This window comes from Rhinoderma darwinii, chromosome 3 (genome assembly GCF_050947455.1).
Source record: "Rhinoderma darwinii isolate aRhiDar2 chromosome 3, aRhiDar2.hap1, whole genome shotgun sequence".
In the NCBI taxonomy this organism is placed as follows: Eukaryota; Metazoa; Chordata; class Amphibia; order Anura; family Rhinodermatidae; genus Rhinoderma; species Rhinoderma darwinii.
In genome coordinates, this window is record NC_134689.1 from 79,406,974 (window position 1) to 79,433,182 (window position 26,209).

At 39.7% G+C, this 26,209-nt stretch overlaps 1 protein-coding gene across 3 annotated transcripts in view; it reads left to right on the plus strand.

Annotated features, from left to right (window-relative positions):
* The window catches only part of PANK3 (pantothenate kinase 3), a 30,173-nt gene extending 4,212 nt beyond the window's left edge, over window positions 1-25,961 (plus strand). For 2 of the 3 annotated variants that reach the window (XM_075856414.1, XM_075856412.1), the window contains 6 exons: window positions 4,932-5,284; window positions 5,584-5,837; window positions 7,754-7,930; window positions 15,552-15,675; window positions 17,846-17,971; window positions 18,995-25,961. In XM_075856414.1, coding sequence (XP_075712529.1) covers window positions 4,932-5,284; window positions 5,584-5,837; window positions 7,754-7,930; window positions 15,552-15,675; window positions 17,846-17,971; window positions 18,995-19,045 — 1,085 coding nt within the window. In that variant the 3' untranslated portion in view covers window positions 19,046-25,961. The remainder of the gene's footprint in view (window positions 1-4,931; window positions 5,285-5,583; window positions 5,838-7,753; window positions 7,931-15,551; window positions 15,676-17,845; window positions 17,972-18,994) is intronic. The other variant, XR_012882343.1, reaches the window with a different exon arrangement.
* Window positions 25,962-26,209: the final 248 nt, after the last annotated feature.

Sequence of the window (26,209 nt, forward strand, 5' to 3'; positions counted from 1 at the left end):
TGTTTTTTGATAGTAAAGGAGTTTGTAAGGGGAAAAGGTGGGTTTTTCATTTTTTTCACATTTTTTTTTAAATTAACATTATTAAACTTTTTTGTTTACTTTTTTACTAGTCCCACTAGGGGACTTTAATATGCGATTCTCCGATCGCTATTATAATACACTGCAATACTTCTGTATTGCAGTGTATTACCGCCTGTCCGTTTAAAACGGACAGGCATCGGCTAGGTCATGCCAGAGGCATGATCTAGCAGGCATTCATGACAGGCAGACCTGGGGGCCTTTATTAGGCCCCCAGCTGCCATAGAAGACACAGACACTCGGCGATCTTATCGCCGGGTGTCGGTGGGAGAGAGAGGGAGCTCCGTCCCTCTCTCCAAAACCACTCAGATGCGGTGCTCGCTATTGCGCACCGCATCTAAGGGGTTAAACATGTGAGATCGATACTTATATCGATCTCACACGGCAGAGCAGGGACGCTCCCAGCCCTCAGCTGCCTCTGGCAGCTGAAAGCAGGGAGATTTGACGCTCCCTGCTCTGTTTACTTTATCCTGATGAAGCGCCGTAAAAAGGCATATGCATCAGAATAAAGCCCGTTAGTGGCCGCTGTTAAAAGGCGTATTGGCGGTCACTAACGGGTTAAAGGCTATGTAAATTTTTTTCTAGTTCATTATGTAATGTATATGTTATGTGATTTACATATTTGTTTTCTAATATACATTTATTTTAGAACTGTAGCTTCTATGTATCCACCACGAACTGGGCTGATGGCGGACAGCAGCTCCTGTGTTGTTCGATTTAGAATTGATCCATATTATGGTTTGATTGTGCGTCATAGGCACAAAGGAGCCGCTCTTAGCGGAGCCATCAGTCCTGCTCACTAACTAATTCAGCTTACGGCGACATTATGCGCTAAAGTAACATGTTTAATAAATATATATTAAAACAATGTTTAAAATCACAAAACACATACACTACATAAAACAAAGGGCTTCAAACGTTTACATGGTCACTATCTTTTGAACAAACTTTGCATGAATCAATAGTGCAAGCGGATATAACAAACTTTATAATCCATTTTATTAGAGAAATAAGCCTCTTTCTACACTTATCAGGCTCCTTTTCTCTCTCCTCCTTCCCCTAACTATTCACTCACTCTGAATTTATTGCTTTCTCCTGTCTTTTTAAGACAAGATTGAGAGGATCAGGAGTCAGGTTACAGCTGCCCATTGAAGTCTTTATAGAGGGTAGGAGGGAGCAGGAGCAGAGTGAGAGAGAGACACACGAAACACTGCAGCAGCGGTTCCTGAGTTCACACGTTGCAGATTTTTAATGCAGATTTTACCCTTTGCAATGCAAACAGTGAGATCCACGACAAATCCACAACAAAATCTGCCTTAAATCCGCCACTTGTGAACTCAGTCTTATAGTAAGTATTATACATCTCCGCAGTGCTGGATTCTCAACTACACTGGTCATTATTGTTGTATAACCTCCTCCATGTTGCTACAGCTTTTATATATGTGATAGATATAGGAGAGCAGGATTCTTCTCTTCTACCGTATGTGTGCAGTGTATAGAAGACATGATATCAGTTAGGCTTCACCCACTAGCTCCAAGACAACTGAGAATTACAGATAGAACCTGCAGATAGGAAAACTGTTAAAAATAATGCCATATACATGTCATATAATGGGCAGAAATAGTGTTATTCCTCATGTACACACATATGACAGCTAATCCTGAAAAGTCACCTGAAAAGTTAGGTACGCTTTAAGTGCTTTAAAAAATGCACAATGATGTGTTGGTAGTAGAGCCGCTTTTGCTGCAATAAGTCTGCACAGTAAATGCCCGGTCCACACACAATACATGTAGATCTGCTGCGCGTGTTAAAATCTGCGGTGAAAACCCACAACAGAAATTGATATGGTGTGGATTTTAAAATCCACACCACAGGTGAATTTCTGTGTGGAAAATTTCCACATAATGTGGATCAGATTTGTTAAAACTTCATCCACTGTCCTGCTACTGTATGCTGCTGCTGATTTTCTGTACGTAAATCCGGATGGAAAATCTGCAGCATTTCCATCCTGTGTGAACTCAGCCTAATAATGCAACGTTTCCGGGATAGGTAAAAAATAAAGTACTCTCAACCGAACTAAAATGGAGGCCATTTCCAGGAGCACATGGTAACTGGCTCACCTGCAACACCAGACTGAATGAGTTTGACATCTGTCAGTATATTAATTGCCATCTAAATATTTGAAGGACACTGTGCATTTATGTAACTATACAGTTGTGTTTATTAGTTTACTGTCTTGTGAGGATAGTCTAAGGCTGAGTTCACATCTGCATCGGGCTTCCGTTCGTGGGTTCCATCAGACCTTTCCGTGAGGAACCCATGAACGGAAAGGCCAACGGAAACCATAGCTTCTGTTTTGCATTACCATTGATTTCAATGGTAATGCCTCCTTCGCAGGAGGTTTCCGTTTGTCCCCTTTCCGTAAGGTTTCTGTTTTTTCTTTGGCAAAAACAATAGCGCAATCGACTACGCTATTGATTCCGCCAAAAAAAACGGAAACCTTACGGAACGGAAACCAAGTCAAACGGAAGCAATACCAATGAAATCAATGGTAATGCAGACGTAAGGCTATAGTTTCTGTTTGGTTTCCGGTCATGAGTTCCCCTGACGGAAAGGTCTGACGGAACCCATGAACGGAACCCCAACGCAGATGTGAACAAAGTCTAAGTTCTAGTAAAAACCTGCTTTTTCTCTCGTTCCTCTCGAGCTGGTGCTGCTTCTTACAAGTTAGTCAGGAGCTTTTACTTTAAAGAGGCTCTATCACCAGATTATCAAATCCCTATCTCCTATTGCATGTGATCGGCGCTGCAATGTAGATAACAGTAAAATATATATTTTTTTTAAACGATCATTTTTGGCCAAGTTATGAGCAATTTTATATTTATGCAAATGAGCCTTTCTAATGGACAACTGGGCGTGGTTTCTCTTATTTCCAACTGGGCGTGTATTGTGTTTGTAACATCTGGGTGTGTTTACTTGTTTTACTAGCTGGGCGTTGTGAATAGAAGTGTTTGTCAGCATCATATGTCAGCATCATACACTTCTATTCACAACGCCTCTTTTGACAGAGCCTTTGACAGAGCCTCTTTAAGGACATTTTACAAGTCACAAGATCCTTAAGAGAAGTGTCACAATACATCCTTGTGTTGCGGCATATCTGTTGCTAATCTGTATCCTCCGAGAGGGACCATCTCTAATACTCATGTGACTCGGCTTACAAGAATTGTTTAAGCTACGATTGTTTTCTCCATAACAGACCACATTACGTCGTGGGCTTACTTATTTCATGGAGAACTCAAGTAAACGTACTATTATTTGGAGCAATTATATTCACTGCCTCGTCAAATGACACGACCACAGGAATTTCATCGATGTGATTTATGCATCAATTCCATGTCAAACCCCTGCTGGCTTTGGTAATGGCCCTCAAGACTTTAGCCTTTTATTATAGAGGATTTCCATCCAAAACATAAAATTGTCTGTATATTAATTAATCAGAAGTTTGGTAATTGTGTTTTATTTGCTTACAGAGATATTGGCATTCCTTTTTGTAGTGGTGGCCACTTTTGCAAAAGTGGCAACTGGAGGTGCAGCAGTATTGGTTGTTACTTCTGAATGAGCTTCTCCGAAACAAATTTTAATTTTGTAGCATATTAAATCAATAACAAAGTGACAATTTTATTATCGCTTGTTTGAGAAGATTATTCCCCCCCCCCCCTGTTGTGCCTTACAAATATGTCTGCCACTGCTGAAAAGATCATTATTAACAGATAATAAAAGATACAGCAACTGTTAACCCCTTCCCGCAAGAGGGTGTACTATTATGTCCTAATTGCTGTGTTCTTACGGTTTGCCGATGGGTCATGTCATCTTTGTATAGATATTTGGGCAGACTTATCAATGTATTAACAACAGTTTTTAGGCTGAATGCAGTATTTATAAAGCCGCTGAAACACCTTTTCCAAGACTTTTGTAAGTGCTACTAATCCAAGATTTTCAACCTGGTGTTGTTTTTAGACTACGTTAGATTTGTCAAGCAAGATGTCTGATGCTGTATGCAGGGTTTCAACATGCCCGAATCTCTGTTGTAAACCCGTGCTTGGACAAAGTTTCCAAAAGCTGGACTTGACAATTCTGGTGGCTAAAAATGTTCTAGGAATTTAGATTTTGTTGCTTAAAGGGTTGTTCCCATCTTAGACATTTATGGCATATCCACAGGATATGGCATAAATGCCTAATAGATATGGGTACCAGATCTGGAACCCACACCTACATCGAGAACGGGGCTGTCCGACCCACGTGTCTCCTAGTGTGGCCGCTGGCCGTAGATTCCAGTCGGGGACTAGTCTACAGAGGGCACAAGGGTCTCTCTATTCCGTTTTATGGGAGTTACGTAAACAGTCGAGCAGCGCCTACTTGGCTGTTTCGGTAACTCCCACTGAACAGAATTAAGAGAGCCACGTGCATACGCAGCCCTTTTGTCACTAGCCTTTGCCTGGAATCAGCGGCCGCCGCACCAGGCGTAAAAGGGGTTGCGTGACGCTTTTTCTCTATATAGTAGCAGGTTCCAGAGCTTGGACCCGCATCTATCAGACCTTGTCTAAACCACTATAACTGTTTAGGTTGTTTCTTACCTAATCTATCCATAAAAGTTCTAAAAGCTGGGCCACAATGTCTGGGTGGCTCCTGGTGTGGTCTACTGGCCCACATAGTTTACATTATATTGTCTATCCCTGCTCTAAGTAAGCCAAATCAATTTGTCAGACTAATTTTAACTTTTTGGCACATGAAGCTTGACTATGTAAACACCGTTGATGTAAATAATGAATATTCTTTTTTTTTTTTTTATCAGCATTCCCTTGGTTTGGTATGGACATTGGTGGAACCTTAGTGAAACTGGCCTATTTTGAGCCAATTGATATTACAGCAGAGGAGGAGCAAGAGGAAGTTGAGAGCTTAAAGAGCATTCGTAAATATCTCACTTCCAATATAGCCTATGGTTCTACGGGCATTCGAGATGTTCACATGGAGCTGAAAAACTTGACTCTCTTTGACAGGAAAGGAAACCTACACTTTATTAGATTTCCAACGCAAGACCTTCCAACATTTATTCAGATGGCAAGGGATAAGAATTTTTCAACACTACACACTGTTCTGTGCGCAACGGGTGGCGGTGCTTATAAATTTGAAGAAGAATTTAGGACGGTAGGTGTTAACCCTAACTTTTCCTTCATTCTGTTCGATCAATGAAGGGCTGATGTGTTGTTTTCTGTATACTTACCTGAAGGAAATGCAGATGCCTGACATACACTTCCACAGAAGTACACTACTTTTTTTTTTTATTGTGTATACCCACATCTATCTTGTAAATATGTCATACATTTCTGTGATGGAAATACTCCTTTGACCTTACAAAACAATGACTGACTTACAAGTGTGATATCCTCTATTAAATTTAATGGAAATGGCAACCTAATGTACATATTTTTTTTCCTTCTAAACAGATTGGAAACCTAGAACTGCACAAGGTGGATGAACTGGATTCCCTTGTTAAAGGCTTGTTGTACATAGATTCTGTCAGTTTTAATGGACAGGCTGAATGCTATTATTTTGAAAATGCTTCACACCCTGAACAGTGCCAGAAAATCCCTTTCAATCTTGATGATCCTTATCCTTTACTGGTTGTAAACATTGGTTCTGGAGTCAGCATTCTTGCAGTCCATTCCAAGGACAGCTATAAAAGAGTCTGTGGTACAAGGTAATGCACTTTGTATCTTGTGCTTATAAATCAGTAGCGATAATAAATCTAAATTTATATCCGTTCTTAAAGGGGATTTCCAGTTTAATGGAAATTAAGCTTAAATGGGTTGTCCAACTACAAAAAAAAAGCGCCATTCAGCTTAATATGTGTGAAAATTAAAACTGTAATTTTCAACTTCCTTTGTAAGTTCTGTGCCGTGCCTGTGCGCAATGACAGAAGGGACAGCTCTCAATGGTAAAATTATTAGTTTGAACTTGGAAAAAATTCAAGAATATATTGGGGTGCTGGGCTCGCTGTGTGTCACCTCAGTTTGGTATAATGGAAATCTAAGAGAAGGCTATATCAGGGTTTTTTTTTTTTTTTAAATAATGGTAAACTGAGATCTTTTGAGTCCATTAAGAGAGACCTTGGCGAATCAAAGGACCTGGTTTTAAGTATATGCAGATTCAAGATGTAACCAGACATGACCAGGAATGTGTCGCTAGAAATTTATTTTTTGTCAGTTAAACAATTAGTATTTGAGTGATTACAAATTTTTTACATTTTTTAAATTTTTTCACAAGTCAGGAAATATTATAAATTAGATTCTAATTTATAAAATTTCCATGTGCTGGCCACTAGAGGGAGCAGTTCCCAAAATTGCAGCATGGTTACTGTGGTAAAGCAACCTCATTGATTTATGCTGCAAATTTGGGGTGGACACACGCTCCTCTAGTATCCTCACACAATCCCCCCCTCCCTTATTCTGGCTAGTGCCAGGAGAAGGAGGGGTTTGAATGTCTTCAAACCTCCTGCACTGTGTGCCGCAATTTTCTGAGCGGCTGCACAGTGTAGGAGGATTAGACACAGGGCTCAGCAGACCGTATCACACGAACATAAATATCCTTCTCCTGCCTCCGCTGGTCTATGCTCCTATTCCTTGCGCCTTCGCTTCGTTTAACATATGGCCGGAAGCCGCAGCTGGAAGTCGTCATCTTGCTGTCCGGCAGCGGCTTCAGGTCCACATGATAATGGCGCCGGCTTTCGCTCTACGAACGAGCTTCGTTTTGATCTGTGTGTGAGCGGCTCTCATTCGCATTCTCTATGTAGTTGCATGTGCCATATAGCATCTCTGTAAGTGCCGTTAATCGACACGTACAGATATGAAAAAAAAATGGCAGCCCCCATAGAGAAGTAAAAGTTGGAATACAGTAAAAAGTAGAAAGTCACAACACTAAAAAATAAAAATTTTGTTTACATTTTATTAAAAGCAATATAATTGGAAAAAAAAAAATGACACCTTCCCTTTAAAAATGCTCATAAATGCACAGTGGAAAATCACAAGTTAGTGAATTTATTGACTAGATGGAAAGGTGAAATTTAGTTCGCTATTGTATAATAGATTCAAGAGTGACTGCACTTTCATCAAAATTTTGATATGTCATAGAAACAAATCAAAAGTTTGGATCGATGGAGGTCCACGTGCTCAGACCCCCACCGTTGCCGAAACGAAGGTGCAGAACCGCTCAGCTGAGTACTCGTCAGGCCATAGCCGGCTCACCTTGAACATGTGAGCCATCTTTAGGCTGGTGAGGAGCGCAGATCATAAAAGGAAAAAAATATATCATTTTTTATTTATACTATGCCCTCCTGCATAATCTTATTGACCTGCAGAATACAGTTCACATGTTGTTTTTACCGCACGTTGAACGTAGTAAAAACAATGGAAGAATATGTCGATGGAAACCCAAAAAGTGGCTAAAACGGCAAGGGGTAAATGGTATTGTACTGTACAATAATTAAGCTTTATTTACGCAAAACCCTAAAAGAGACTGGTTAAAAGGAAAGCTTGTGACTATATTGTATAGCATTTATCAGAGCTGTGCATGAAGACCATACTTGCTATCCGTAATTTGCCATCGTTGATTCTTTAGCCTAGGTGGCGGCACTTTCCTTGGCCTTTGCAGTTTACTGACAGGATGTGAAAGCTTTGAAGAGGCCCTGGAAATGGCAGCATCTGGTGACAGTACCAATGCTGATAAATTAGTACGGGACATTTATGGCGGTGACTATGAAAGATTTGGACTTCCCGGATGGGCAGTAGCATCAAGGTAAGATGAGAACTTGTTTTTGCATTGCTTACTTGTGGCTACTTGTATTTTTTATTGCATTTTTGTTTTAATTCTTTTGTATTTAGTTTTTTTTTTTTCTTCATAAAGTTGGTTGAAATTGATGCCTCAAGAGTTGAAGCCCACACAACTGCATAAGAAGGAATTTTTATTATGAGAGCTGTAATACTTAAAATCTTTTTTTCCAAATGATTAGTTAATAAAGTGCTGTCCGGGAGTTTTAAAACTTTGCAGGAGGTCAAGGGAGGTTATAAAATAATAAACTAAGAGGTACTCACTCTTTCAAACCACTCCCGCTTCAGTGCTGACACCCCCATCTGCCGCTACTCTGGTTCCCGAAGCACCGCCTGCAGTCACATGCTGTTCATTGGTCACGTACCATTTATCGGTCATTTTCCGCTGCAGGCAATCATTTGACTCCGCCTTCATGTGCTGTCCATGGCAGCATCACCACTGACTGTAGCTGCATCCGACTGGGAGTGTTAGCGCTAGAGCAGAGTGGTAATTGAGGGGGTGAGTACCTGTGCGTTTATTATTTTATACGCTCCAGTGCCCTACTGAAATTTTTTTTTTTTTATGGATAACCCCTTTTAAATTTAAAGGTGTTTGTATGCCTTCCTTAGAAAATATATGATCAGTAAGATACACTATATGACAAAAAGTGAACACCTATATAAGCTTTTTGGACATCCCATTCTAAAACCATGGGAATTAATACGGAGTTGAACCCCCTTCTGCGCTATAACAGTCTTAACTTCTTTTGAAGGCTTTACACAAGATTGTGTCTGTGGGAATTTGGTCCCATTCAGCCAAAAGAGCATATGTAGGTCAAACACTGATGTGGGGTGAGAAGGTCTGGCTCAAAATCAGCGCTCCAATTCATGCCAACGGTCTTCAATGGGCTCGAGGTCAGGGGTCGGTGCTGGCCACTCGAGCTCCTCCAGACCAAGCTCGTCATACCATGTCTTTATGGACCACGCTTTGTGTACAGGGGCACAGTCATGCTGAAAGAGGGATGTGCCTTCCCCAAACTGTTGCTACAAAATTGGAAACCTACAATTCCCTTAAATGTCTTTATGTGCTATTGCATTTACATTACCCTTCACTGGGAATAAGGGGCCTAGCCCAAACTCTGAAAAGTAGCCCCAGACCATTTTTCCCCTCCGCCATATTTTACAGTAGGCACTATGCATTCTGGTAGGGAGAAACCAGAATATCCATCATACATTCAGATAGTGAAACGTGATTCATCAATCCACAGAACACGTTTCCACTGCTCGAGTCCAACTTTACACGACTCCAGCCGATATTTGGCATTGTACATGGTCACGTTAGGTTTGTGTGCCCCTTTTTTTGAGTGATGCAACAGAGGGTAAGCGATTAGTAAGAACCATGCGCTCAGCATTCGGCAAACCCCACTCTGAGTTTGCGTGGTCGCTTTGTGCCTGAGCTGTTGTTACTCATAGACACTTCCACTTCGTAATAATAGCATTTTTAGTTGATTAAGGAAGATTTCGCAAAAAAGAAATTTGGTGGATAATGTGGCATCTAATGACAGTTCCATGTTTAAAGTTACTGAGCTCTTCAGTACAATTTATACTATTACCAATGTTTTGTCTATGGAGATTGTATACAGTTGCATAAAATCAATCACTCAATGGTTATGACTGAAACACTTGAACTCATTAATTAGGAGTGTCCACATACTTTTTGTAAAGGATTTGCCAGACACAGCTTCTGCGTCGACGCCCATGGGCAATCAGTCTGCACCTGCTCCTATGTCTGTGAGACTGACTCCATCTTCCACCACTCAGGATGGCAGGCTTAGGAGTGGTAGAGCCTATCACAGCCTGGCCAGACAGAACTAGCTCCCGCCCACTGTCTATTTATACCTGCCTTTCCTGTTCCTCCTTTGCCTGTGATTCTTCTATGCTTGTTTCCTGGCTTGCTGCTGCTGCTTGTACTACTCATCATCTGCTTGTTATTGACCTTGGCTTTCTGACCACTCTCCTGCTCAGCGTTTGGTACCTCATTCTCTCCTGGTTTGACTCGGCTCGTTCACTACTCTTGTTGCTCACGGTGTCTCCGTGGGCAGCTGCCCCGTTTCCCTAGCTTCTGTGTACCCTTGTCTGTTCGTCTGTCTTGCACTTACTGAGCGTAGGGACCGTCGCCCAGTTGTACCCCGTCGCTTAGGACGGGTCGTTGCAAGTAGGCAGGGACTGACTGGCGGGTAGATTAGGGCTCACCTGTCTGTCTCCCTACCCTGTCATTACACTTTTACTTTTGGCCATACAATGTATGTGTATTTCTTTAGAACCCTCGTTCATAAGGTAAAATTGGCACACACATTCTGGACTTGTCTATATTAAACCTTATTGTGATAATGTTAAAGGTTAACTAAACGTTCAACAAATTTCTGACATGTCATAGTGACATGTCAGAACTTTTGATCGGTGGGGGTCCGACCACTGAGACTCTCCCACCAATCGCTAAAACTAAGTGGCTGAAGCACTCGTGTGAGCACTGAGCCACTTCGTTTCTGTTCGGCTTTTTCTGGAAAGTAAATGTAGCAGTGTACGGTTTCATAGACTTTCTATTGAGCCCGTACACCGCTTCATCGATTTCCGGAAAAAGCCAAACCGAAACTAAGCGGCGTATCACTCACACGAGTGCTTCTGCCACTTAGTTTGAGCGATTGGTGGGGTCTCCGTACTCCGACCCCCACCAATCAAAACTTCTGACATGTCACTATAAAACGTAAGAAGTTTCTTGAACGTTTAGTTACCCTTTCATTGCAATTGGACTGTATGGTAAAAATTCCTTAAATAACAAGAGCAGCGCAGAACCAATAAGAAGCAGGTTATAGTTTTAACATAGATACATTAACAATAAAGGTTTGCGCAGCTCGCGGTTTTAAGTGAAGTCACTAGATCGTCCACAGGGTTTTCAGAAGCTAGCTGTAGGTGCTTCTTTGTTGTAGAGAAACACGTTGTAGGGACCACGTTTATTCGTTAAAAATTACTTTCATCGCTGGAACGTAGCTTCCTAAATCACTGTGCAAGGGAAAAAGACAATGTAAAACGAGTTTTATTATATTCCCTAACTGCCATGAAATGCAAGTCAAGATAGACGCCAGTGTCCAGCACGTGGCACAGCCCAACTCAAGTTTCGCCAAAAGGCTTCTGGGGATATGCCTGGACATTGGCGCCTATCTTGATTTTACTTATATGCTTGCAAAACACCCCCCCCCCCAAAGAAAAAAGTGCCCACCTTGCCAAACCCACATACCAGTATTAGACAACCTGGTTACACTGACACGTTTTGCATTGACATTAGGCGCTAAGGCATTAAATACATTCACATCATGCAGAATTAACGTTTCCCTAACATATAATAATTTCTCCTGGTCACCAACTTTTGTTTATGGTACCCTGCTACTATATCTACTTTTGCACCTTTCCTAAAAGATGTTTGTACCTGCATGATTATCCATGTGCAGAGTCAGCATCTAAAGCTAAGAGGGACTGATACATGTAAAATTAAAAATCTTTTTCTCAGCGCTATAGCGACCTCTAACGTTATACAATGTACATATATTTGGCAATTGTGGTCATGGGAGAATTGGTGGGTTAACTTTTGGGGGTAAATAGTGTTAATAATAATAATCTTTATTTATATAGCGCCAACATATTCCGCAGCACTTTACAATTCAGGGGCTACATTGTACAGAAAATATCAGACATTACATAGTGACAATACTAATTTACAATTCAAACAAGAGGAGTGAGGACCCTGCTCACAAGAGCTTACAATCTATGAGGAAAAATGAGGAAATAAGGGAGAGTCAAAATGTGAAAAATGCTTGTTGAGTACAATGGTCCAGCTATCTTTTATACATATGGGGTAGTACAAATAAAGCTGGTCACCAGCCAGTGTCTGTGTATGACAGACATGAAGTTTATTAGGGTGCAAGGAGTGTGGGGGATACTGCTGAATGAAGGGGTCAAGTTTTCATAACTAATGTAAAAGGGGGCCAGGGAAAGTAGTCAGATTAGGGAATGTTATAGGCCTGTCTAAAAAGATGTGTTTTCAGGGCACGTTTAAAACTGGGAATTAATCTGATTGTCTGGGGTAGAACATTCCAGAGAACTGGTGCAGCACGAGAGAAATCTTGGAGACGCTGGTGGGAGGTTCGGATTATGGTTGATGTTAATCTAAGGTCGTTGGCAGAATGTAGAGCGCGAGTAGGGAGGTAGACAGAGATGAAGGAGGAAATGTAAGATGGTGCAGAGCTGTGGAGAGCTTTGTGGGTGAGAGTAATAAGTTTGAATTTAATTCTTAACGGTATGGGCAACCAGTGCAGTGCTTGGCAGAGGGTAGAGGCGTTGGCATAGCGGTTGGTCAGATAGATTAGCCTGGCTGCTGAATTAAGCATAGATTGGAGAGTGCAGAGTTTAGTGAGTGAAAGACCGATTAGTAATGAGTTGCAGTAATCGAGACGAGAGTGAATCAGAGCGACAATGAGAGTTTTGGCTGTTTCCACAGTAAGAAAAGGGCAGATTCTGGAGATGTTTTTGAGGTGAAAGTGACAGGAGCGTGTAAGTGATTGGATGTGTGAAGTAAAGGAAAGATCTGAGTCAAAAATAACCCCAAGATAGCGGGCGTGCTGCCTGGGTGTTATGGTAGTGCCACACACTGAGATGGAGACATCAGGTTTATGTAGGTTCGTAGATGGTGGGAACACAAGGAGCTCAGTTTTAGAAAGATTCAGTTTCAGATAGAGAGAGGACATGATGTTAGAGACAGCGGACAGACAATCACTGGTGTTTTGTATTCGGGCAGGGGTGATGCAATGGGACGAGGTATATAGTTGGGTGTCATCAGCGTAGAGATGGTACTGGAAGCCATATCTGCTGATGGTTTGTCCAGTAGGGGTTGTGTAGAGAGAAAAGAGAAGCGGACCTAGGGGAAGAGGAGAAGAAGTAGAACCAGAAAATGACACACTGAACGAGCGGTCAGAGAGATCGGAATAAAACCAAGAGAGAGCCGTGTCTTTAAGGCCAATAGAGTGTAGCATGTTAAGAAGGAGTTTGTGGTCTACAGTGTCAAAGGCTGCAGAGAGATTCAAAAGAATCAGAAGAGAGTATTTGCCATTAGATTTAGCCGCCAAGAGATCATTTGAGACTTTAGTAAGGGCAGTTTCTGTGGAGTGTAGAGTGCGGTAACAAGATTGTAAGGGGTCAAGAATGGAGTTAGCAGAGAGATAGCGGATAAGGCGAGAGTAGACTAAGCGTTCCAGGAGTTTGGAGATGAAGGGAAGATTAGAGACAGGTCGGTAGTTAGTAGCGCTGGATGGGTCAAGAGTTGGTGTTTTTTCAGTAATGGGTTTATAATGGAATGTCTAAAAGAAGAGGGAAATATTCCAGAAGAAAGAGAGAGGTTAAAAATTTTAGTCAGGTGACTAGTGAGAGCTGGGGAGAGGGACTGGACGAGGTGTGAAGGGATTGGATAACTAGAGCAGGCAGTAGGACGAGAAGAGAGGAGCCTTAAAACAGATTGCGTTAAAATCAGAAAAACATGTATGTACAGTTAGGTCCAGAATTATTTGGACAGTGACACTATCTTCATGATTTTGGGCTCTGCATGCCACCACATTGGATTTGAAATGAAACAACCGAGATGCAATTCAAGTGTAGACTTTCAGGTTTAATTCACGGGGTTGAACAAAAATATCCTGTGAAACGTGTAGGAATTGCAACCATTTTTCTACTCAGCCTCCTCATTTCAGGGGCTCAAAAGTCATTAGACAAATTAACATTACCATAAATAAAATATATATTTTTTTAATACTTTGTAGAGAATCCTTTGCAGGCAATGACTGCCTGAAGTCTGGAACCCATGGACATCACCAAATGCTGGGTTTCCTCCTTTGTGATGCTTTGCCCGGCCTTTACTGCAGCTGCCTTCAGTTGTTGCTTGTTTGTGGGTCTTTCTGCCTTAAGTTTTGTCTTAAGCAAGCGAAATGCATGCTCGATCGGGTTGAGATCTGGTAATTGACTTGGCCATTGCAGAATATTCCACTTCTTTGCCTTAAAAAAACTCCTAGGTTGCTTTCGCAGTATGCTTTGGGTCATTGTCCAGCTGTACTGTGAAGCGATGTCCAATCAACCTTGCTGCATTTGGTTGAATCTGAGCAGAAAGCATACCCCTGAACACTTCAGAATTCATCCGGCTGCTTCTGTCTTCAGTCACATCATCAAAAAACTCTAGTGACCAAGTGCCTTTGGCAGCCATGCATGCCCATGCCCTCACACTGCCTCCACCATGTTTTACAGAGGATGTGGTGTGCTTTGGATGATGAGCCGTTCCAAGCCTTCGCCATACTTTCTCCCCCCCCCCATCATTCTGGTACAGGTTGATCTTCGTTTCATCTGTCCAAAGAATGCTGTTCCAGAACTGGGCTGGCTTCTTTAGATGTTGTTTGGCAAAGTCTAATCTGGCCTTTCTATTTTTGAGGCTGAATAATGTTTGCACCTTGTGGTGAACCCTCTGTATTTGCTCTCATGAAGTCTTCTCTTTATGGTAGACTTAGATACTGATACACCTACTTCCAGGAGAGTGTTCTTCACTTGGGTAGATGTTGTGAAGGGGTTTTTCTTCACCATGGAAAGCATTCTGCGATCCACCACTGTTGTCTTCCATGGACATTCAGGCCTTTTGGAGTTCACGAGATCACCAGTGCGCTCTTTTTTTCAACAATGTACCAAACTGTTGATTTGGCCACTCCTAACATTTGGGCTATCTCTCTGATGGATTTCTTAATTTTTTTTGTTCAGCCTAACAATGGTCTGTTTCACTTGCTTTGAGAGCTTCTTTGACCTCATGTTGTGGGTTCACAGAAACAGCTTCCAAATGCCACACCTGGAATCAACTCCAGACATTTTACCTGCTTAATTGATGATGGATTAATGAGGGAATAGACCATGCAGCCCATTAAATAGCTTTTGAGATAATTGTCCAATTATCTTTGCTCCCTTGAAAAAGATGCAGCTGCATATTAAAGAGCTGTAATTCCTAAACCCTTCCTCAAATCAGGATGTGAATACCCTCAAATTAAAGCTGAGAGTCTGCACTTTAAGCCCATATTGATTATATAACTGTATATTCAATATGTTTTGGTAAACGGCTAAAATGCCAAAATGTGTGTCACTGTCCAAATAATTCTGGACCTAACTGTATATATGTGTTTGTTTTTTTCCTGTTTCTGACCATTTTTTCTTAAATAAGACCTATGAAAATTAGGGGAATCCGCTCCAATTTGAAATAATAAAAAATCTTTTGTCCCACAATAAAAAATAAAAATTTGGAGGTTGTCTTGACTGCAGCATCCAAAACAGCAAATTTTGCTCTGGACATCAAGGCCCAAAATACCCCCGGTTATGAAAGTGTTAAACAGACACTGTATACAAGTTCTAAAATTGTGTTAATATACATTATAATTTACCATGTTTAAGGGTAGTGTTCTGCAATGTTGTGTGCCCCAAACTGATTATTTCATCTTCGCAAAGTACCTTACAAAATTTTTGCCCAATTTTTCTCTTAGTTTTGGAAACATGATTTGCAAAGATAAACGAGAATCGGTTAGTAAAGAAGATCTGGCTCGTGCTACATTGGTGACCATAACCAATAATATTGGCTCAATAGCCAGGATGTGTGCTGTCAATGAGGTAAGATTGGTATTTAACATCGGTATATGACAGGGTCTCAGGCTGTCTGGGAAAGCTGGACCTTGTAGTGTGAGCAACACCTGAAGACCACTAACTTAGTGTCTCTAGTATCTCATTTTTTTGTATGCCAGTTACCGGATAATCATCTTTTTCTCACAAGTGATGTAGCTTTTTTTGGTTTATAACCTTTTTGGTAAGTTTGTGTTGGGCTTGTGCTTCTACACAGGAGCCAGTCTGCCCACATGAAGTTAAGATAAGAAATAAATAGCAAGTACACATTACTCAAAGTCAATGACTTACTTACAACACAACTAGAAATCGACATTTATGTTTGTTCCCTCTCTGAACCAGTTTGTCAGTGTCAATTCTGTCTGATTTACATTGCTTACATCCTTCGGCTTCTTTATAGTGCTGCCTTGTGGCATATGGATCAAGCAGCATTGTACAGGGCTATGAAGGCTGTAGGAGAATACAACAAGACAAACAGTGAAATTTAGAGCTGAAAAACGATTTTGGCAGTTTTAGTGTTAGAAGGACTAAAGATAAGCCTGAATAGATCCCAATTTACAATCCATAGTTCCTTTATTTAGAGGAATAGATTTTAGATTGACATACAGTATTCTGATGTAAGGCTGGAAAAAAAATTTAATTCCTTGAACCTGAATGTGGTTTTTGAAAAATTCTGTATTGAAAGAATTGTAAAACTTCCAGAGGAAATATATGGGGTTATTCATTTCTATGAAGACTGTGTCACTCTGTGACCTAATTCTAGTTTGCAATGGTCGGTCTAACTTAGAGGTGGATTTAATACTACGCCAACATCCCAGTAGACCGAACTGCAGCAACTGTTTATATCTATGCTGTAACGGAACACACTTCTGGCAATGCAAAAGTTTCTTGTGTTAGCTGGTTGTATGTATGTAAGATAAATGGTTTGGCATAATCATTAAAAATCATCATCTAGAACCACGAATACAATGAAAAAAGTTAAAGGGAAATCTTGTGCAAGCTGTAATTATTTGCACTATTAAGGTAATGATCCTCTATTAAAGAGGCTCGGTCACCACATTATAAGTGGCCTATCTTGTACATAATGTGATCGGCGCTGAAATGTAGATTATAGCAGTGTTTTTTTTATTTAGAAAAACTATCATTTTATGAGTTATGAGCTATATTAGGTTTATGCTAATGAGTTTCTCAATGGACAACTGGGCGTGTTATACTTTTTGACCAAGTGGGCGTTGTACAGAGGAGTGTATGACGCTGACCAATCAGTGACCAATCAGCGTCATACACTTCTCTCCATTCATTTACACTGCAGATAGCGATATAGCTATATCGCTATGTGCAGCCACATAAACCCACTATAACGCTACTCATGTTTCAGGACGTGATGTGTATTCATTCTCCTGACCACTTCTGTAGCGTCTCTGAGTTACAGCATAGCAGGCATAGTATCGCGATATTACACTGTAAGCTGTCATTCACAGCGAGGTCTCGCTGTGCTGTGCTGTAACTCACAGAGACGCTACAGAAGTGGTCTGGAGAATGAATACACTTCACGTCCTGGCTGGAGGTAATGTATATTCATTGTCATGACAAATGAGTAGCGTTATAGTGTGTTTATGTGACTGCACATGGTGATATAGCTATATCGCTATTTGCAGTGTAAATGAATGGAGGGAAGTGGATGATGCTGATTGGTCAGCGTCATGCACTCCTCTGTACAACGCCCACTTGGTCAAAAAAAACAAAACCACGCCCAGTTGTCCATTGAGAAACTCATTAGCATAAAGCTAATATAGGTCATAACTCCGTCAAAAATGATAGTTTTTCTAAATAAAAAAACACTGCTATAATCTACATTTCGGCGCCGATCACATTATGTACAATATAGGCCACTTATAATGTGGTGCCAGAGCCTCTTTAAGCATAAATATACATATCTTTACTGGTTTCCTTTAGCAATCAATACTGATACTATTGATGAAAATATAATTTGTGCTGGAGCAACAAAGCTCCTCACGTGACACTAATAGAAATGAATTACCTAAACATTTAAGTATGTTAGCTAGCTCATGGGATTCAGCCCTAGGTTACAATCTAAATTTAAAACTTAAACTTTAAATTTAAAACGTAAACAATTTTTGTTTTACTTTTTGTCTTGCAGAAAATAAACAGAGTTATTTTTGTTGGTAATTTCCTTCGGGTAAATACCCTTTCAATGAAATTGCTGGCATATGCATTGGATTACTGGTCGAATGGTCAACTTAAAGCACTCTTTCTGGAACATGAGGTATGAACCTAATAAACAAGCCCTTAAATATAAGAGGTTAACATACAACTATTTTTTTTAATAACATGTTGCTGAACTAAGAGTATAATAATGTGAAGGCTATCTATCTTTATTAAACCAAAAAAATATCCAAAGTTATCTATAAAGACAAATTAAGAATGCTTTTTTATGTTGTTATAGCTCTTGTAGGGATAATAAATAATAATCGACTAATCTGTATCCGAGACTCAACCAACAAGATTCCAGAAGTGAATTTACTAGGATAGCTTTATACAAAAAAAAAAAAAAAATGTTGAAAGTTATATAGTACGGTTGAAATAAGAAACCTGTCCACCAAGTTCAATCAAAGGATGGGAGAAAGGGAAGGGATGAAACAAAAATTCTGCACATTCACATAGGAGCTGATATATTTCATTCTGGAGTTGGATAAAGCTGTTCATTTATAATATGGGAAAGGAACGAAATTTAATAAATGAAAATGACTATTTCTTACCCTAAGCTGGACCATAATCGAATATTACTGTATACCACATACACTGCTCTTCATCTCTGAAGGCTTATAAAGAACGATTCACGACTGTTAAATATTTCATTGAATCTAATGTGACTTACACTTTCGAATAACTTATTTCTCAGTATATGTACATTTGGCCTTGGCATTATAGGCAATTTGACAGGGTCTCGGGATAATAATATATATATAAAGTTTAATAAACTGAGCATAGGGGCCACAGCTATAGGGACACCTGACATGTACACAGAGGGGCCGTGCTACCTAGAACAAAATCCTTTTAATGGTTCTGTCTTTGAAAAGATGTTTCGATCTTCGAGAGTGCAGAAACTTGTTCAGAAGGTTCACCTGCTAATGTACTGCAGAGAATATACAATATATCATGATATACATGTGTGTGTCAGTGTAAAGATCTAAGTAATGCAGTCATACAGCTGTTAGAAAGGGATACTATGGTTTTTCTTGTAGGTCTTCCCTTTTCTACAGCCATTTAATGGCTTTTTTTCTTCCAGGGCTATTTTGGTGCAGTCGGTGCTCTTCTAGGATTGCTGAATTTCTCCTGAGTTGTCCTCCATTTTTATGTCCTGGAAGTAGTTCTCTGGAATGATTGATCCTGTTTAATGAGTGGGCATAAATGAAGAAAAATTAGACAATGTTGATCTTTTTCTTTTATCAGTAAATATGTGATGACGCGCTGAACATTGAGACCAATTAGGAAGCCATCTTCATGTCGGGGACCTCCATGCTGAGGATGTTGCACAAATGGCCCTTGCAGCAGTAAGACAATCTGTATATAGAGCCAGTATTATGTATATAAACAAGTGGATAAAAGAGCTCATCCTGTACTGCATAGACTCTTTAGTTACTGGCAGCTAATTGGTCCATCCGCATCGACGGTCTGGTCTGCATTTAACATTTTGGCTTGTATTGTGAATGCCATTCATTTTTATTTTGCACCAAAGGCATTTACTGTGGCAAATTGCACATGTCCATGCAGTCATTCCTCCTGAATGGTGAAAAGTCATATCTGTGGCTTTTCATTTTTAAGAGGCAGCATTATGTATTCTCAATTTAGCATTCTCTTGAGGGTTTATTCTGCTTGTGGTGAGTTTTTTGTTTAGATATAATGCTCCTCGTTTTCTAGCAAGTCAAACAAATCTATGTATATTTGCTATGGATGTGTTTTGCCTTAATAATGTTGCCCAACATCCCGTTTTCATGGTAGCTAACACTGCTTCAAAACTAATTCTGTTCTTGTTTTATTCAGAGCCGTTTCCGCATAACCTGCTGCAGTTACCTGTATTTAGTGAAAGCTTAAACTGTCGTTTCATTCCTTTCATTTGAGACCAGTATTACGAGTGCTATTTATATGGTGTCCGGTATTTGTAATGGGTTAAAGATGCCTTTGTAGCATTCTTATTGCCTCATTCTCATCAGGCTACAACTACATGGCAAATAATTTTTGGAGTGTTTTATTCAGTGTTTTTGCATTTGTTTAAAGTTTGGGCCTGTTCAACAGTGGCTAATTACATACTGAATACATATACGTCATGTTCCACTATGCTGAACTATGGATCTTTCATTCAGCACAACCTTAAAATGTTCTTCTGTGTTACCTGTTGCCTTATGATATGCTTAGAGTTAGAGGTTGCACACTTTACTAATACCTCCCTTCAATTGCAGTTTACTACTTTTTGAAATGAACGGAGGGAATATTGTAACGTGCAGAAGATAATATGTGACTGGTGATAATCCATTCATATCTGGGGGGCCTCATGTATGAACACATTCCCAAAAGCTATGGCTGGCATTTCAACTTGTCCCATTTTTCAAAAACCGAAAGTGGCAAATACAATTGTGAAATATCAGAGGGTCTTTGCTATCCAAACCCTTAAAAACAAAAAACTGGAATTGCACACTTTTTCACAATCTAACATTCACTACGCAACCACCCAGTCTGTCTTCTACTGCACTGAACATTTTCTTCATCCAGTGATTGTCTTCCAATAATTGCTGTTTAAAGGAAGCAATTTCCATTTCGGAGAATTGTGTGCATCATCTAATGCAGTAGCGGTCACGTAAATTCTAAGGTACTTATGTGCCATACATTGGTAACATTTTCACTAGCAGTGTATTATGAATAGATAAACAGAACTGGCACACACCATCACTGCTAAAAAATTTACTGTGAATCCAAAGATATATTTTCGCGCATGTAAACTGGAACTTGTACAAATGAGCAACTGTCCCTTTCTATGTATGGGAAGATATACTGATGGTGTTTCAGTTTAGTCAGTTTCATTCTTTACAAAGTATGGGAATTTTTATGCCATGTACCAATATTTGTGGAGTGTATAAGCAACTGCTTGTGTTAGAAGCTTCTTATTGGAGATCATAATTTGGGCACAAACTAAAACTAAGGAATATAATGTCAAATGTTTTTTCAAAATATTGAACAGTCTAAGCATAGGAAAAAATAATCTCCTTCAAATTTATAGTCTTTAAAGGGGTTGTCCACTACCAGAAAACTGATGACCTATCCACCGGTTGGGTCATCAGTACATGATCGGTGGGGATGCAACACCCGGATCCCGCACCCGATCAGCTTATCTGGCTGCCTCTGGGCACCGGACGTCAATGCCGGAAGCAGATGTCTCCGGCCACGGTATAGCGGCCGATCTGCAGCTCTGCTCCTATTCAAGTGAATAGGAGCAGAGCTGCAGTTCCGCAATGTATGGAGCCAACTGCTTCCAGCTCCGTACATTGCATACTGTGCAATGACATCTGGTGCCCGCAGGCAGCTGATCGGTGCAGGGTCCGGGTGTCGGACCAGTACCGATGATATACTAATTACCTTACCGGTGGATAGGTCATCAGTTGTCTGGTAGTTGGCAACCTCTTTAATGTTTGACAGGGGACATCAGTCTTTATTCCAAGATGCTTACCATTCCGTATTATCCAGGAAGAGTTTTATTGATGTACTAAAAAGAAGGTAGGTCTCGATTCGTGAAATGGCATGTGCCCCTCTACCCTATTGAAATTGTGTAAGAATTCTACATTAGGTACCTTTTCAATGGAGAAGTAATAAGATAGAGATCATATATACTTGCACTTAGAATATTTTATTGTGGCACTTGTGAAAACCAAAATGCAAAACCAGTGGCCTTGTTGTCCATAGCATCTAAAGTGAAACATGGGCTGTGATTGGTTGCTTTGGACAACAACGTTTCTTATTCTTCAAGACAGTATAGATGCATGAAGATCTTTTACATGCACTGTGTTCTTAAGACAGATGTACAAGCGGTGTATTTAAAGGCTATGAACACTTTTGGAGTCTTTTTTTATTTATTTATTTAATGGAATCGATTTATTTGGGAATAAAAAAAACTTTTTTAATTGACTTTCACTTTAAATAATATGCACTTTCACACATGTAGGTTCTATCACGGTCTTTAGAAGCTGTAGAAAGCAGCTCTGAGTCGTATCCGTCAGTGAGCGGCACTGTCGGCTTGGCTGATCTTCTAAACTCCATTCTGATCAAGTCAAAGGGATTTAAAAAAAAAAAAAAAAGACCCCCAAAGCAGTCCATAACCTTTAATGTGTAGATTTTAGTTTTTCCTGTCTTCTTAAATAGGTCTACAGCATATTAAAGTAACAGTGATGCTGTAAAATGTGACATTTTGGTAGCACCTGTATTAAAGGTTACACAGTGCTGTGTAAAAAGCATAAAATCCATTTAATGTTCCAAAGTCTTGTTTTCATGACGTGTAAGGTGTGTTTTTTTTCTTTCTTTTAGATCTTTCCTTAAATTTGTTTTTATTTTACACCAGTGTCACTAAGACAATCCAATTAAATCTTTGTGGACAAGTTAAATCTACCCTCCCACTTTAAGCATTGATTAGATGTGCCATCGATGGGGTTCCAACTGCTGGGATCCACCCTGATGTCTAGAGCAAAGGAGCTGCAGCGCTAGACAAGTGCACTCCTGACCAAGTGCTATGTCAAGATTCAAGTGAATGACGGCCCATTGCAATTCCTTTCACCGTGGTAGGACACGGTTAATGCTGCTAAACGTAATGATTTCTGTAGCATATTTGTTCTAGGCATGGTTCAGGGTCCTAGTGCTCAGCACTTCATCGATCCAACATTGATGGCATATCTGAGTGAAAAACTATTAATACTTATGGTGGAAAATTCCTTTTTAAAGGCATCCTGTCAGCACATTCATGCTCCCATAGCCATGGGCAGCATGGTAAAGCTGCCCTGACTATACTTATTTATGTTTTACTCTAAAGCACTGCAGCATTTCAGAGAAATCATAGTTTGAATGACAACTCCCCTCAGGCTTCTTCCCGCCAGGCTCCGCTTGATTGACAGGTAGTCTCTATGTAAGGGGATAGACCTGTCAATCAAGCTGGGCTAGGTGGAGTGAAGCCATAGGGGACTCGCCATTAGAACTCTGATTTGTCTAAAATGTCACAGCGCTTTAGAGTAAAACATATTTAAGTGTAGTCAGGGCAATGTGTCATAATCCGTGATTAGGGCAACATGACCATTCTGACAGGTTCTCTTTAATGCCGAGTTTCAGTATGGTATAAGGGTGTTCTGAGTATATTGCAATGAGGTTTTGGTACATAGATTGTAAATAACGTATTGTTTAGTGTTTCCCTTTCTGTTTCCCTATTTTCTCCACTATAAGGACATATACCATATAACTCTAAAGAATATCTGCAGCACACCTTTTGCCAGTAATCTTCTCCCGCCGGCAGTATCAAGCTTGCCTTCCTGTTTTAAAATTGCCGACTCCAATGAATTGCCAGCTGGTTAAGGGATCTAATATACTGAAATATAGCACTATAAAACAGTTATTTAATTATCTGGAATTCCAATTATTTTATTTCATCAAAATGCAATTTAGGTCGTATAGTTTATTGCCCATCACTACATATATATAGCAAAACCCTGACAATTTAAAAGGTTCCTCATGGTCAATATCTCACTTGTTGAAACACCCATGGCTGCTCCTCCCTGTCCATTAGTTGGGTACAGAAAATAGTTGTTTTTTTTTAGCTGGCGCCTTTTGTGTGATTTTGGGACCATATATAACCGATAGATTCTGACTGAATCTATAACAATGGTTTGAAAAGTTGCTTTTAAACTCTAAACTAATTCAGTTTTGTGAACTTTAAACACGTGATTGGCCAAGGTTAGGTCTAAATTTGGACGTGTCTAAGGAAGTAAGATATAACACTGATCAGAGGATCTACATTCCGATTTCCACAAGCTCTCGTTTTTCATTTTACTTGCCTTTTTGTAAATTTTATTGTAAAAATGATTCTTGAGTTTATCAGGTGATTAAGGTAATGTTCTGTCCATATCTTGTATAATTGTTTTGTAAGGTTTTGAGAAATAAGCACCGTTTTACAGAGATTCCACTCTTTAAAATGTCAACGGTCTTTTATATATGCGATTTAAAGTTAGCCGTTTAAATACTTGAAAATGTTTTAATGCTGTTGAGGCACTGATGAAGGTTTGGGAGATTCTGTAAGAGTTCTGTGGTGATCTAAGTTTGGTTGGTTCACTTGAACTGTGCGGAGTATGAGTCTTGCGGCCGTAATATGGTTTGATTGCTGCCTCAGGATATGATGGAATGAATCATCAATGATCCCAATGAATATGCTACTAGTCCTGAACATATTTTACTGGTTTGAAAGTACACAAGCTAGGAGCACTCTTTAACTAGAGTAGGGAAGCTACGCAGTATGCTACAACGAATTGTGTGCCACAGAGAAAAAAATCTCTAATTCGAAAAATGGCTTCACAGGCAACCAGGGAGAATTTCATTTCCCTCGAGCTTCCCTGCTTTAGCTTTGGTTTAATCGATTCTATTAGTATGACATTGTTCACACATTGCAGATTTGATGACATTTTTTAAAGTTTTCAAGGCATCCTTTTTTTTTTTAAGCCAAAACCAAGATTGGATCGAGAAAGAGAAGTCTTAATTTCCTGAGCCACTACTAGTATAATGTAATTTAAGGGAAAAAAAGCACTTCCAGAACTGCCCTGTGAACAATGTCTAAAAGTATATTAGAGAATTGCAGATAAGGCATTTCCCTAAAGTATCACCCTATTCACCTCCACACCAGAGAGCGGTAGTACACGATTAGAAAAAGGGTGTTTCGTTTTCTCAGAAACCGCGCCACTCTTGTCCATGGGTTGTGTCTGGTATGCAGCTTTTTTTATTCTAATCCAGACAGACTTTAAGCTTTGAAATATAATATTTTAAGCTGTTTGGTGTCCTTTTGTGTGTTTGAGAATGTCGATGTCTTATTTTTGTTTATATTTTTCACCACTACTAAATTTGTACATTTTTTGTGTAGACTTTGCACAATTTTTTATCTGATGGAGTAGTAGATCTCTGTACAAATAAATAGTAATTGCTCTGGAAAACACCATTCCTTTGTGTACTTCCGTTCCATCCTGCTTTAGTGTTCTGGTTTTATTTCTGTCTTTTGTTGTGTTAACACTAGATGGAAGAAAGGAAATCTGTTCGTATGGACTTACCTGCTGCTTTGTTCTCTTTTGTGAAATGTTCTGCGCTTGTTTTTTACTGTTTGGAATCTGACCATATTGTGAAGACTGTAATGTGGTACAGGTTGAACATGCAAAAAAACATGGTAAACTATGGCTTATTAAACGCGTAAAACTGGTCATGTAAATTTTGTAATTTATTTCAGCTAATATGATTCAAGTTTACTGAATGTACAGAAAAGATTTATTTAATTTCAGGGCTAACTTATGGGTTTGGTGATCAAGCCTGTATCTAATAATAAAAAACTGTTTGCATGAGGGATTGTTCAATTCTACTATTGCTATCTCATGTTGCCTTTACATTGCCTTCAATATTTTTTTTTTTATGTATGTCCTTTTTTTCTCTCCTTTATTCATATTGTACACTTTGATTGGACATGGTCTAGACGCACATTATTAGTTTGACAAAAACGTTATAACTTTTTTTTTTTTTTAAAAAGGGGCCTCTGTCTAATAGGAAAAATGGACCTGTAGTCCATAGCAACCAATCACCGAACAGCTTTCGTTTTTCTGTAGCAGTTTAAGAAATAAAAGCTGAGCTTTGATTCCTTGCTATGGGTCAGTTAATATGTTAGACAATTTTAGTAGCCCACAATATATTGGAGGTATTGCACCATTTTTCGTCAACTACAAATTGCTTCTTCGGTTTTGTTTCCTATAAAAAGGGCTGTGTCTAACCAGTTACAATATTGTCATTTGTATCATCATCATCTTGACGGCTAATTTCACAAAAAAAAATTGTGCATGTATGTAATAAAAGAGATATCTGTCATAATGCCTTTCTTCCCCAAGATGCAACAGATTTATGTAGTGCCATGTGTTATATTACAGGCGTTGAAATGTTTCTAATAGGCGGTGCTAACATAAATAAAGTTACGCTACTAATTGCATGTATGTGTCATTTGTGTCCCTTTTGTGTCATTCCGAAACAGCAAGAGTGTATTTAAATGGGAAAAACTACGGGCTAAACTGTTGATCACCACAAATCAAAATCTATTCCTGTGTTGAGATCCTAATGTTTTTGTCAAGAAACATATGGATATGTGAATGCAGCCAAAGGCTGTATCTGTGCTAGTCTTCAGTGATTCTTGGGGCATAGTTCGCCTCCAAAGAAAAAAAGAACTGATATACCTGAG